The sequence below is a fragment of the Bos javanicus genome, chromosome 28 (genome assembly GCF_032452875.1).
Source record: "Bos javanicus breed banteng chromosome 28, ARS-OSU_banteng_1.0, whole genome shotgun sequence".
NCBI classification, from domain to species: domain Eukaryota; kingdom Metazoa; phylum Chordata; class Mammalia; order Artiodactyla; family Bovidae; genus Bos; species Bos javanicus.
Window position 1 is genome coordinate 30142364 of NC_083895.1, and position 13312 is coordinate 30155675.

At 40.7% G+C, this 13312-nt stretch overlaps 1 protein-coding gene across 2 annotated transcripts in view; it reads left to right on the forward strand.

Moving 5' to 3' along the window:
- The first annotated feature begins 2456 nt into the window (after positions 1–2456).
- The window catches only part of MCU (mitochondrial calcium uniporter), a 195855-nt gene continuing 184999 nt past the window's right edge, over positions 2457–13312 (forward strand). Inside the window, exon 1 of one of the 2 annotated variants that reach the window (XM_061405296.1) lies at positions 2457–2622. In XM_061405296.1, the coding sequence (XP_061261280.1) occupies positions 2473–2622 (150 nt within the window). In that variant the 5' untranslated portion in view covers positions 2457–2472. The remainder of the gene's footprint in view (positions 2623–13312) is intronic. The other variant, XM_061405297.1, reaches the window with a different exon arrangement.

Consider the following 13312-nt stretch of genomic DNA (forward strand, 5'->3'; position numbering starts at 1 on the left):
TTAGCAAACCATGAAACATAGTTCCCAGATCTCTAAGCAGATCTCTTTCATGTTTCCTTGCTCACGTCAACAAACTGTGTGCATCACCTACCCTGGCTATTCTGGAATGCTTAGGCAAATACTCCACTGAGTTGAGTCATACTTTGGAGCTGACTTTAGTGTACATTTTAGTAGAGAACCTAGTTAGGGTTTCATGCTCCAGGAAATCTGTTCTGATTAGTTTTAGCTAAAAGAAAAGATCAACCTGTTTTAAGGATTGGCACAGAAAACAATTCTGCAGCCATGTAGGTTTCAGTGACCATATTTTTGTAAGTATAAAAATAACATGCAGATGGGAAAAAGTTAAACCATTCAAATAGATAACTACCCCTTAAAATTTCCCAAAAGTAACATGTGTTTTTGTTTATTCTTCCAGAAATTACTATTTGTTTAGAGAACAACTTTATATTGAGCTGTCTACACTTTATTCTTATTTGGCCTTGCCAATCAGCTTGTGTGAGATATATCCTTTGCAGCTGTGGAAAGGTTTTCTCTGTGAAGAGATAATTGAGATTTGTTTAGATTAATTTCTAGCCGGGGATTATTAAAATTCAGTTTAGTCGGTGGATCCTCAAAATACGCAAGCTAAATGTAGTTCATCAATGGTATCATCTTGGTAGATGAAAGATGACACAGATTGGTAAATATTAATAGATAAAGAGAAAGCTTTTGATAATCCCTTCAGTTTCAGGTTGCAGTTGAAAAACTATTTATTGTGGTTCTTTTGCAAATCCACAGGACTAAATCTCAGTAATGCAGGATCCATGTTTTATTTTCATAGTTTGAGAAACAGAGGAAAGGCAATTCCAGTAGAACTTTTCAAAGTATAACATGGAGTGGAAGGCATAATACTGATTAGTAGCCAGATTTGCAAATACACAGAAAATAAAAACAAAACTAAAATCCATGGTAATCCTAGTAAGAAGTTGTGAAGTGACAAGAGACAGGGGGAAATACATAAAGAAAGCATGGGGAAATACATAAAGAAAGCATGGGGAAATACATAAAGTGCAGATGGGATAAATACAGATGAGTGGAAAGTGATTGTAAGTGAAGTTGCCCCAGGAATGTCACAGATTTCCAGCTAGGGGGATTAGTGTATGCAGCTGTTGAATGAGGGGCTTGTCTCATTCCTGAGCTCTCATGTTCCACTGTTGAGCAACAAATGCCTTTTGGGTGAGTGATATGAGTGTCTCACCTGGAAAAGCCAATCATCTTATAGTCATGGGGTGGGGTGGAAGGATTAAACAAACCAAAATCTCCCTTTATTATTTAGCTATTCTTGATCAAAAAAGTACCATTTCAGTCAAGCTTTAAAAAATATTAATAGAATAAGTGATAGAATAAAATTATGTGCGTGTATTGTGTCATTTAGCTTTAACTTTATCACCCTAAAATTTAGGATAATACTTTTATTTGCTTACCAAACTGTTTTCCTGCTCCAGATTTTAAAAGGAGTTAGAATTAACTAGCTAATAATAAACAGACAGCAAGGAAATTGTCTTCTGAGAAGATTAAGAAACCTCAAATCTTTCATAGTCTTAAATGAACTATTATTATGAGCTTGTTTCTGTGGAAAGAAGTATTTTCAAGAGAAAGAGTTATTCCAAAGTGTATTCTAGTGGCTAACTTAGCTAAATTATGAAAATTCATTAAGGTAACCTTCAAGTGATTTTTTATTACTTATGGGCATGTTCTGTTTCTATAGTTTAATAAGCACACATAAGGTCAAAAATGCTAAGAAAATAAGAGTGCTGCTTATGGAGAGTGTAAGAATATCAGTATAAAGGTGCTGTAAAAGTTAACTGAGTATTTGAAGTGTATACAGGTCTGTTAATTCACTGATAACATGTACTCATTCTGGGACTTTGGTATCATAACCATTCTACCTCTCCTGTACTATGCTGCATATTATAGTTGTTAGATAATCTCAGGATGTGGGGATAATTTCAGCATATCCAAATACCATCAGTTATGAATGATAACTCTGGGCGTGTCGTTGGGAGTTCCAGCGTACCTAGCTAATGATTACTAATTTGGAGTCTATTTTGCCAACTTAAAACACTCACGAACTACAGAGCTTTGCACAAATATCCATTTCCCCAGTTACACTTATTATATAGCTGTATCCTTGATGAAGATTAGCCGAATCGAATACGCTATCTCTACTGCTGCTATCCTGTGGGGTTTGGATGCCAATTACCCGTTCCCTAGAATTTGCCCGTAATTGACTATGCCCCACAATAGGTAACTCTGGAAGTGACAGGCAGTCTCTAGTGTGGTTCTGCTGCCTGTCGATTGGACCTTGCACGAAGCCCCGCCTCATCAACTCAGTCCAGGGCGGCAGTTGGGCCGGCGCCGGTGAGTGGCGGCCTTAGCTCCGCCCCGGCCGTCCGCTGCGCTGCCTGGGTCGGCGCCGTTTCCAGTTGAGAGATGGCGGCCGCCGCAGGTAGATCGCTCCTGCTGCTCCTCTCCTCCCGGGGTGGCGGCGGCGGGGGCGCCGGCGGCTGCGGAGCGCTGACTGCGGGCTGCTTCCCTGCTCTGGGCGTCAGCCGCCACCGGCAGCAGCAGCACCACCGGACGGTGAGCGAGCGCGCCCGGCGGCTCCGGGGAGGGCGGGGCGGTGCTGGCGTGTGGGAGCCGCCGGCAGGCAGGCCGCCGGGGCAGCGGGCGAGTTACCTCAACTCGCGGCCGCTCCCGAGGTTGCCGGGCACCGAGGAGCCGCCGTGCCCTTCAGGCGCCTGCGGCGGCAACCAGGAATAAAGGAAGGGCGGAGGAAGCCGGGAGGAGGAGGAGGAGGGGCGACGGCTGGGTTGTCCCCGCAGGACCGGGGACACCAGGGCGGGGAAGGGAAGGGACTTGAACCTCTCCCCGACCCGCCCCAATCTCGGTCCCTCCCTCCTTTTTCCTTAACAGCTCTGCTCCATTGCTCCCTAACTGAGCACTGTTCAAGTTGTCCCCTTTCCCTTCTCCTCCGGGCGGGTTGGGGTGTCCTGAGTTGCCGCGGCTGCCTTGTGTCTGTGTCAGGAGTGGCAGTGCCATGCTGCTGGGAACTGTCCCCCGGAGGGCAACCCTGAACCCCAGCGGGGCTGCTCCCTCGTTCTCTTCTCGGCCCTATGTGAACCGGCAAGGCGGAAAATCAAACTTTATCCCTTTCTGTGACTTCCTGCTTGTGGGCATGGGGCACAGCACCCTTGCGATGGATGCTGCATTGCTTCAGGAGGCAAGCTCCATCCTCTCAGGTCCTTAAAGGTCCTCGGTGGCTCTTTTGGAGGGCTGGTTTATAAGCTTGTGCTTGCCTGAAGAAGGAAGGGTGGGCAGCAGGCAGAGGGGAAGCGAATATGACAAGTTGTTCCCAGCGGCAGGGTTTTGGTGGTTGTATTAACCCGTTATTGCTGGCTTTCATTGGCTGGCAACGCACAGGAGTTTCTATTTGAACAGCTTTGGGGTGTGTGTATATTTCTTTTTAAGTTGCAAGAGATCAAGTTGACTTGGAATTCTTGATCTAACAAGTCAGCAGGTTATCTTTCTTTGGACTTTCTAGATCCATATTTTTGATCTGATCTGGCCAACTCCAAAAGAAAGAGTGTAGGTTTTATTTCCTAGGGCTAAGTTGTATAGTGTGGTAATGAGAAATCACTGCAGACTGCCTGATAGCAGAAACTAGTACCTTCAGCCCTCAACAAATACACCCACCTGTCTTCTTGTTCTGATCACATGGCTCTTGAGAGGAAACTGAACTGGCGCTTTTTAGAGGATACCCTAAGACTGTTGACAGCATAAAATTAGGTGTCTGAAAGAGTAGTGAAAAGAACTAATGCTCTTTAAATGCAAGATGGTATTGTTATTATTAGTCACAGATATGGACCCTCTCCTCCTCCTTGTGAGAAAATTGTACTTCATTTTGGCATACTGACATATTGCTTTGCTGAAGCTTTTGGGTGAGAGCCGAGCTTTCCACAGTTCAATTTAGATTTGCATGTTTCATAGCCTCCAGTTATATGTTTTGTTCATTTAAAAACATAAGGCCACCCAAAAATCTGATTGCATTCCCCTACCCCTCAAACTATTTAAAGACTTACCAAGTTGTCTTTGTCTCTGTATTTTGATAATATACTCGACTTTGCAGTTGTTTTTTAGACTATTTGGGTGTGGTGTTCATTTAGCGTTTTGAAATTTGTGCCTTGTGTATTTTCCACTATGCGAGTCTGTCAGGCTGTGAGTGCCTTGCTTGTGCAGGTACTTCATGAAAGTGTTTTTCTGTGCTATTCTGGTGTGGGTAAAAGTGATGTGCCAAATTTGAGCTGAAAGCACAACTAAATGAAGTGTTATTTCTGATGGGCGGAAGTGTTGTAAGAATGGTGACTTGAAAATGAACTTAGCATTGTAAGATTTTGAAAAAAGTTGTGCCTGATTATTTAAAATATGTAAAGTTATTTTTTTCTTTTTCTATGATTGCTCCAAAGCTATCATGTGTACTGCTGTCTCCATCTGTTATTTTTTGATTCCTCACAAGGCTCAAAATTTGAAAGATATCTCTTAGAGACCTATTTAATTCTTGACATTTTATGCCTGAAATTGAGATCCAGAAAGGGGAGAGACGTGGCCAAGATTATATGGGGAATATACAACAGTTTTAGGACTCTGATCCACTCCAGATATTTCTTTCCCTCTTATTGTATTCTTTTAATTATAAAGTGCAGTTGCTCCTTCACATCTTTCTCCTTCCTTTTAAAACTTAACTACTGCTTGTTATGAAAGTACTGGTATTTCAAAACCCCATGAATGAGAATTCTCCTCTGTTGGTTTGAGGCACGTGTATTAGGCAATATAGAACAAACAACTTGCTCTTATAAAGGTCCCTGAGAAGAGGCTGAGGTTGAGTCTTGTGTGGGTGACATCCGGCGCGTGTGCAGCAGATGGCACTCTGCACTGGACAGATCACAAGTCCTGCTTGTGCCACTTTTGTTCTGCTGTAGTAAGTCTGGTAAATTAGAGTCAATTTAATTAATCAGTATAAATAACCAGTTAAAGTACTGGTTAAGTTTTTGCTTGAGAGGCATGTTTTTGAATCTGTTCCAGATTTGAAGAACAAGCCCAGAGCAATGCAGTTCAGCTAATATAGGTAAAAGTGGTTGTGAAGTTATGAAACCGAACTTGGCCTCCTCCCCCCGACATCCCCCTCCCCTCACCCCCCCCATTAAACCATTGTTCAACTGAGTAAATGGGAGAAAAGCTGCAGGGGCTTAGTCAGTAGTTGTAGCACCATCTAGTGTAATTTTTTCCTTTTCTGTGTGAAGAGCCTGTTATTGCTTTCCAGCCTGTGGCTGTAATGAAGACTGATCTTAAATATTTGTTGCATGTCTTTCTGTGCAGTTAGTGAAGGTGGCTGTTTTCAAGGATGATTCTTTGAAGGAAACTGCCTTTCACTGTGGGTTGTGTAATTTCTTTGCTCCATCTGTCTCATCTCTGATTATGATAGCCTGAATGTTGGCATTTCCTAGTGGTCAACGGCTATGCTGAATTACTAAATCTCTTAAGTCTGTCGTTATACTGTTACGGATCATGGCTGTCCCTTTCTGCTTTACACATTGTAGTTCTTTGGCAGTGATATCATTTCAGTTTAACCTGAGAAAGCTTTTTATTTTGTTTTCTTTTAACCTAGAAGTTTTAAGAGAGTAATGTAACCTTAAGAGAGGTTACATTGCCTGACACGGAGACAAGTCCCAGTTCTTTAATTGGGATCCTTATGAACTGGCTGAGTCTTACCTTGCCAGATCCACTCAGCACAAATACTCCACTGTACTTAAACCAGCGTCTCATATATCCATACTAAATGTTTATGCGGTTTTTGTAGTGGGATTTTAGTCTTAATCACTCCTCTATCTTCTAAGGTCCATTTTATCTGAGAGACTGGGACCTGTGACTCCTCTTTGAACCTAACTTCCTCACTTTACAGATGAGAAAACAGACCTAATGGGAACCAAGGGAAGTGACTTGTTCCGTTTGTGGTTAATGACATCTGGGATAAAAATTCTTTAAAAACATTTTTTTTTTGAAGTTTTTATTTTGTATTGGGGTATAGTCGATTAACAAACAATGTTGTGATAGTTTCAGGTGAATGGTGAAGAGACTTAACCATACATGTGCATGCATCCCTTCTCCCCCAAACTCCCCTCCTATCCAACCTGTCACATAACATTGAGCAGAGTTCCATGTGCTATATAGTAGGTCCCTGTTGGTTACCTGTTTTAAATGTAGGAGTGTATACATGTCCATGGAGAAGCCAATGGCACCCCACTCCAGTACTCTTGCCTGGAAAATCCCATGGACGAAGGAGCCTGGTGGGCTGTAGTCCATGGGGTAGCTAAGAGTCAGACATGACCGAGCGTCTTCACTTTCACTTTTCACTTTCATGAAACGGCAACCCACTCCAGTGATCTTGCCTGGAGAATCCCAGGGACGGCGGAGCCTGGTGGGCTGCCGTCTATGGGGTCGCACAGAGTCGGACACGACTGAAGCGATTTAGCGGCGGCAGCAGCAGCAGCAGCAGCAGCAGCATACATGTCCATGGGATAAAAATGCTTTTAAATAGAGGTGGATTCAAGGAGCAATCCTAGTCTGAATCTTGTGTGTTTCCTAGCTTTTAACCCCTTCCCATTGTTCTGTTCTGTCTTCTCTGAATGCTGATAGGATTTATTATTTTCAGGATACAGATTGACTCTGGCTTGTTCTGTAAATGTTTCATTTGTGGATGTCTTATCTTTCTGGGCAAAGATTGTGTATCTTGTTTCCTTTTAGTCCCTCATGGACTCCAGAGCAGTGCTAGATACATAGATAACAAATACACACCCTTTTGTCTGCTTGCCAGTGAAAAGGTGTGCTCTGCCACGCCCCCTCCCCCAACCTTGACTTGTTTAATGACTTATTCCTTAGGTAACCATATTTGGTTAATTTGGGTAATTGCTTTAAGTTTGTTATTGCCAATGCTGTCCTTGGTTATATATTACACTTGTTTATGGAGAGTTGGACTGTAAAGAAGGCTGAGCGCCAAAGAATTGATGCTTTTGAACTGTGGTGTTGGAGAAGACTCTTGAGAGTCCCTTGGACTGCAAGGAGATCCAACCAGTCCATTCTGAAGGAGATCAGCCCTGGGATTTCTTTGGAAGGAATGATGCTAAAGCTGAAACTCCAGTACTTTGGCCACCTTATGCGAAGAGTTGACTCATTGGAAAAGACTCTGATGCTGGGAGCGATTGGGGGCAGGAGGAGAAGGGGACAACAGAGGATGAGATGGCTGGATGGCATCACTGACTCGATGGATGTTGAGTCTGGGTGAACTCCGGGAGTTGGTGATGGACAGGGAGGCCTGGCGTGCTGCGATTCATGGGGTTGCAAAGAGTAGGACACGACTGAGCGACTGAACTGAACTGGACTGATGGTGGACTAGTAAAGGAGAGTTGGTAACATTGTATTAGGTCTACTGGGGGGTGGGGGGGGTACAAACTTTCTATCCAAAGTAAAAGAAATACCCAGATTATTAGAAATATATGTTTGAATCAGAGTCTAGATTTATTGTTGTTTTAGAGGACTAAAATACTAAGATTTTGAGGGTTCTGGATAAATATGCTTAGAGCAGACTTATTAAGGAAACTTTATTTTAAAATCTTGTTTATTTTGAGCCCCAAAGATAGTTGGATGAGTAAATTTGGATTTAGTCAACAAACTCTGATTAATTGAACTTTTCTAAGTCTCAAGGAGTTCTGTTTTATGCTTTATGGAACTCTGCTCCAAGAGGGAATCTAAATAGAAAGGCAGCATCAAGAATGGCGTATGACAAAGACAACAACTTGAATGTGAATTCGTTTGGTTTTGGGGCTTCCTCCTGTTTGAAAGTGCAATCAAGGAGTGGTTATGGTCTTCCATAGTAGCACTTCGCTGATACCATTTTCTCAATAACTCCTGAGATGTAGGTTTTTATTTCTTTTTATATTCTGGCTTTGTGCTTTGTGGGTTTTCTTAAATAATTACTGTTTGTTTTCCTGTAATTAAGGAGATGATTACCTTTTAAGATCTCAAGATAACCACTCAGTATAGAAGTGAAGTGAAGTGAAATCGCTCAGTTGTGTCCGATTCTTTGCGACCCCGTGGACTGTAGCCTACCAGGCTTCTCTGTCTATGGGACTCTCCAGGCAAGAAAACTGGAGTGGGTTACCATTTGCTTCTCCAGGGGATCTTCCCGACCCAGGGATCAAACCCAGGTCTCCCGAATTGGAGGCAGACGCTTTAACCTCTGAGCCACCAGGGAAGCCCACTCAGTATAGAGGAATCCTCTAATCTTTATTTGACTGATTGATACAGTACAGGAACAACATGTTATAGGAAGATGTTACTGTGGAAGACATGTACCTAAAAGAGTCCTAGAATTTAGAGCTTGACAAGACTGTAGGTAAAGGAAAGGAACTTTTATTTCCTTGGTACCTAACAAGTTACTACAGAGCTGATAATGGCTAACATATCTGCTAATTTTCCCATTCAGTTTTTTTCCCCTTGAAATTATATAATTCTGTTTCATTCTAAAAATGATTAAGCTGAGACTGGTTTTTGAAAGTGAATTGGGGTCAAATTCTTCCAGCAAGACCCTAAAGTCAAACTGAATTTTGGTTACTCCCTGATTTAGATTAAGCTTGATGACATCTGGTTAAAAAAAACCTGTCCTCTGCAGCTGAACACAAATGGAAAATGATCCATTTATTTCACTGCACTTTGTTAAATGCTTGCAGTGAGACAGCTTGTGTAAAAATCAAAGGTGACTTCAAGCAAAGTAGTTTTAATAAGCTTAGTGAATTCTTGACCCATAAACCATGTACAGGCTCGAATTTTTTTTATTGGTAAAAGCATAACTTGGTAAATTACATCACTAACTGGCTTTACTAGCATACTAAAACTGAACTTTTTCTAATTCAGTTCTGGAATAATTGGTTAATACGACATTGCATTTTGACATCTGTTAAAAATAAGAGTCTTTTACAAGTCCTTTGATGATGTTAATAATACTTATTAATCCAAAAGGGTGAAATGTTTACCTTTTATGCTTTGTTACTAAAGTTTTCAGTTTTTACATATTTTTTCTTATTATTGTCCACTTTATTTTGGTGAGAGCACTTGTAGTAATCACCAGAAAACTGCTGAGCAGAGCCCATTGGGTGTATGATGCTATCCAGAGGGTAGTCTCAAATGTTCAGTCCTGAGTTTACTATCTTACAGGTTGCAAGATGTTTAAAATTTCTTTTTTGCCTTCTAAGACTGGCCCACTTTGTACTTCTTACCTATGGTAAATGATGTTACAGGAAGTTTAAGAGTATTAATGCAACTGATAGTTTATAAAATAACAGGAGAGCAAATAGGTTAGCTGAACTACCTGGCCTTTAAAGATAGAGGGGTAGATATAGAAGAAAGCATTTCAGAGTTAAAGGCATTGTGTTTCCATGTTTAATTCTTACCATAACCCTATGAAAGGTATTATTGTGCTAGTTTTATAGATAAGGAAATTGAGGATGAAATAGATTCATTTCTTCTTTTCGTTTCATAAACTGTTTCAATGATAGGGATGCAAAGATGAACAAATGTTTTGGAGCTGAGACGTAAGCCTGAGTCTGGCTAAAATTAAAGCTGTAGCATGCTGGTTGTCAGTGTGGGTCTTCCTTCCTTTTCAGGGTCTGCTCCTTCAGTTTTGTTTCTCAAGCATCTGCTGCAGTTTCTTCCAAGAGATCTTATCCCTCCCATTGGCTACATTTCTTAAATCTTTTTTTGTTTACTCTCCCCACCAGATTTTAGCTGATAAAGGTCTAAGGTATTGCTCCTCAAGCCGTCCCCACCACGCCCCCTGCCCGAGATCTTTGAAATTTAGTTTGAGATTCTAAAAAGTGCCACCCAGTAAACCTGGTAATAGCTGAGCATTGCTTCCTTATCAAACACTTACAACATTGTGTAGTGTACTCCATAACAACCCTTCAGGCAAAATACTATCCCCATTGTACAAATGAGAAAATAAAGACCTAGAAAGATTAATAACCTAGAGTCATTCAGAGAATATCTGTGGAACACCTACTCTCTGTGAGACACTGCTGGTAAAGAGACATGTTTCTATTGTGGTTCTAAGGGTTCACAGCCTGGCCAGGAGACCTTCATAAACAAGACTGCAACTGGCTATGCTCTTTCTTTTTTCCCCTGTAGAGACTCAGTGGGAACACTGAGAACTACCAAAGGATGTTAGGAAAGCCTTTAAGTGGGGAGACCTTGCTTGAGCTGAAATATGAGGAAATATAATGTGTGGGGGGCTGAAAAGGTCGATTCATATTTAAGGCAGCAGTAGTATCTAACATGACAGTGTGAGGGGTACAATGTACTTGAGAAACAGCCAGTCATTTGTTAGAATTGGAGTTTGGGTAAGAACAGCTGGAGATTAAGTTGGACAGTAGTAGTGATACCAATAATAAAATGTATCAAGTGCACCATGTCCCAAGCACTATACAGTCTCACTTAATTCTTGTGACACCCTATGAGCAGGTACTGCTATTATCCTTGTTTTACAGATAGTGAAACTGAGTTGCATCAGGCTGATTGAGTGATTTGCCCAGAATCACAGTCAGTCAGTGACACACAGCTAGTAAATGACTCGCCCAGGATAACACAGCGAGTGAGTGGCATAGCTAGTGTGTAAACCCACGTAGTCTGGCTCCAGAGCCTGTCTCTTAACCGCTTGCTATGATAAAGGATCAGATTGTGAAAGAACCTGCGAAGGAGCTGAAATTTTATTAAGTCAGCATTTTTTAAAAAAACTCAACCCACAGTAGAAATACCTTTTGTATTTTGATTGAGTATATGCATGTGTGCATAAAACTGGGAAAGGTCTCATGCAACAATATTTTTACTAAGTATAAGGCATGTACAGTTTCTATTCTGTTTTCTTAAGGAAATTCTGGTTGAGACCCATTTAAACTGATTGTGCAGTTTAAGCTACAGTTTGCAGAAATGCTACTTGTCGAATAGGTGAGCAAGGGAAGAATTTCAAGCAGTTGAATCATGGTTAGGTTCTGCTTTTAGGTTCGCACCGGCATCAGTGTGAGGACTTCGTTGGAGAGGCTGGGGCTGGAAAGACAACAGACACCAGTAGAACATCTTAATTGACCAGGCAAAAGGTGTCTAAACTAGGACAGTAGCATTGAGGATAGAGAACAAGAGAACAGAGAGAAGGGAGGTTTAGGAAGTAGAGTTGATAAGACTTGACTGGCTGTGGACTGCTGATAGGACTTGGCTGTGGGCTGTTACTCAGCTAGTAAGTACTAGGTAGAAAGGCAGCCTTTCTGACTGTATTACTCAAGTACAGAAATTTTATTTTTTGACCTTTTCTGTGAGTTTCTTTTTATTGTCATGTTGAGTATGTTTCTTTGTTGTTTTTTCTACACCTCTGCTTTTGTATTAAAAAAACTGGTTTAATTATTTTTAAATTATTAAAAAATTTATATATAAAATCAGATATCCACATTATCCCTATTCCTGCCTCCCTACCTGTACCGCATAATATCAAAATCTGGAAGATTTGCATAGCAGTATGAAAAAGTTCACATAGCATGATAAGCATTCAGCAGATCTTGTTGAAAGAATATGTTCTGTGTATTATACTCTGCCAAAGCAGGAACTCTTAACATGTTCATTAACTAGATGAATACTTTTGAGTAATTTTATTGGGCTTTGTTCCCTTTAACTTTCCATTTCTGTAATATTTTATTTCCTTTAGGAAATATTAAGCATTAAGTATGATTAAGCATTAAATACCAATTTTAAGTATGAGGATCTTATCTTTTAAAAAACAAATAAGCAAACAAAACTAGCTATTCCTAAGCATGAAATCTTTTCTTAGTGAAATTTTAGCAGTCTTCTTTCTCATATTATGAATGTAGTCTTCTTTCTCATATTATGAATTTCTCTGAGAAATTCATAATATGAGAAATTGGAGTGGCAGAAGTAGTAGGAATATATATGTATTATCCCTCAGTGTTGCAAGTGTAGTGATATATACACACACACACTCACACACACACATATATGTTGTTGTTGTTGTTCACTTGCTAAGTCGTGTCCGACTCTTTGCGACCCCATGAACTGCAGCACGCCAGACTTCCGTGTCCTTCACCATCTCCCGGAGTTTACTCAGACCCACGTCCACTGAGTCAGTGATGCCATCCAGCCATCTCATCCTATGTTGGCCCTTCTCCTTCTGCCTTCTGTCTTTCCCAGCATCAGGGTCTTTTCAAATGAGTCAACTCTTCACCTTAGATGGCCAAAATATTGGAGCTTCAACATCAGTCCTTCCAGTGAATATTCAGAGTTGATTTCCTTTAAGATTGATTCGTTTGATCTTCTTGCTGTCCAAGGGACTTTGCAGATTCTTCTCCAAAGATGCTTTCCACAGTTTGAAAGCATCAATTCTTTGGCGCTGAGCCTTTATGTAGGGTTGAGAACAAGTTATTTGAAATGATTTCTCTAACATTTTAATTGACTAGGACCTTACTGGCTTTCTTACTGGAGAGCACATATTCTTTGGTCTTCTAGGTTTTATTATAATACAAAGGTAAATATTTACTTTACAATTATGACAATTTTTTAGAGGCATTAGTGTATCTGCTCTACCAGAAAAGATTGTATTTGCGGTGTAGTTGATGAACGTTTTGAAATCTTATGGGAGCAAATAATAGTTGTACCATCACAGAATTTATTATTAATAGTTCTCTGGGATGGTTAAACAAATGAAAAGATGGAAGTGCTAAGAGTGTGTATGTATTTGTGTGTGTGTGTGTGTTTCCCAGTCACCAAAATAAGAAGTAATTGAAGAGAATTATGTGCTATGTGGTATAATGGAGTTAGGGGTCTGGGCTCTGCTGCTTTCTCTTCCATAACTTGCTGTTTGACTTTGAGTGAGTGGCATAACCTCTTTGATCCTATTATTTTTGTCAGTTCAGTAAGGATGCTTGGTCAGGTGAACCTAAAAAGTTCTTTAATTCTAATTTATCATTTTTGTGTAACACGACAAGCAATTTTTATGTTATTTCATTGGCTAGCTTGTATAAAATCAGTAACTGATGGTTATATGTTTACTTATTCTCACAAGAGCAAAGGGCTTGAAGTGACAAAAAAAGAGCCTTCCAATTCCTTTTCAGGACAGTTTGCATAATTACTTCTGACATCTTGATGAACAATTTACCCTACGTTC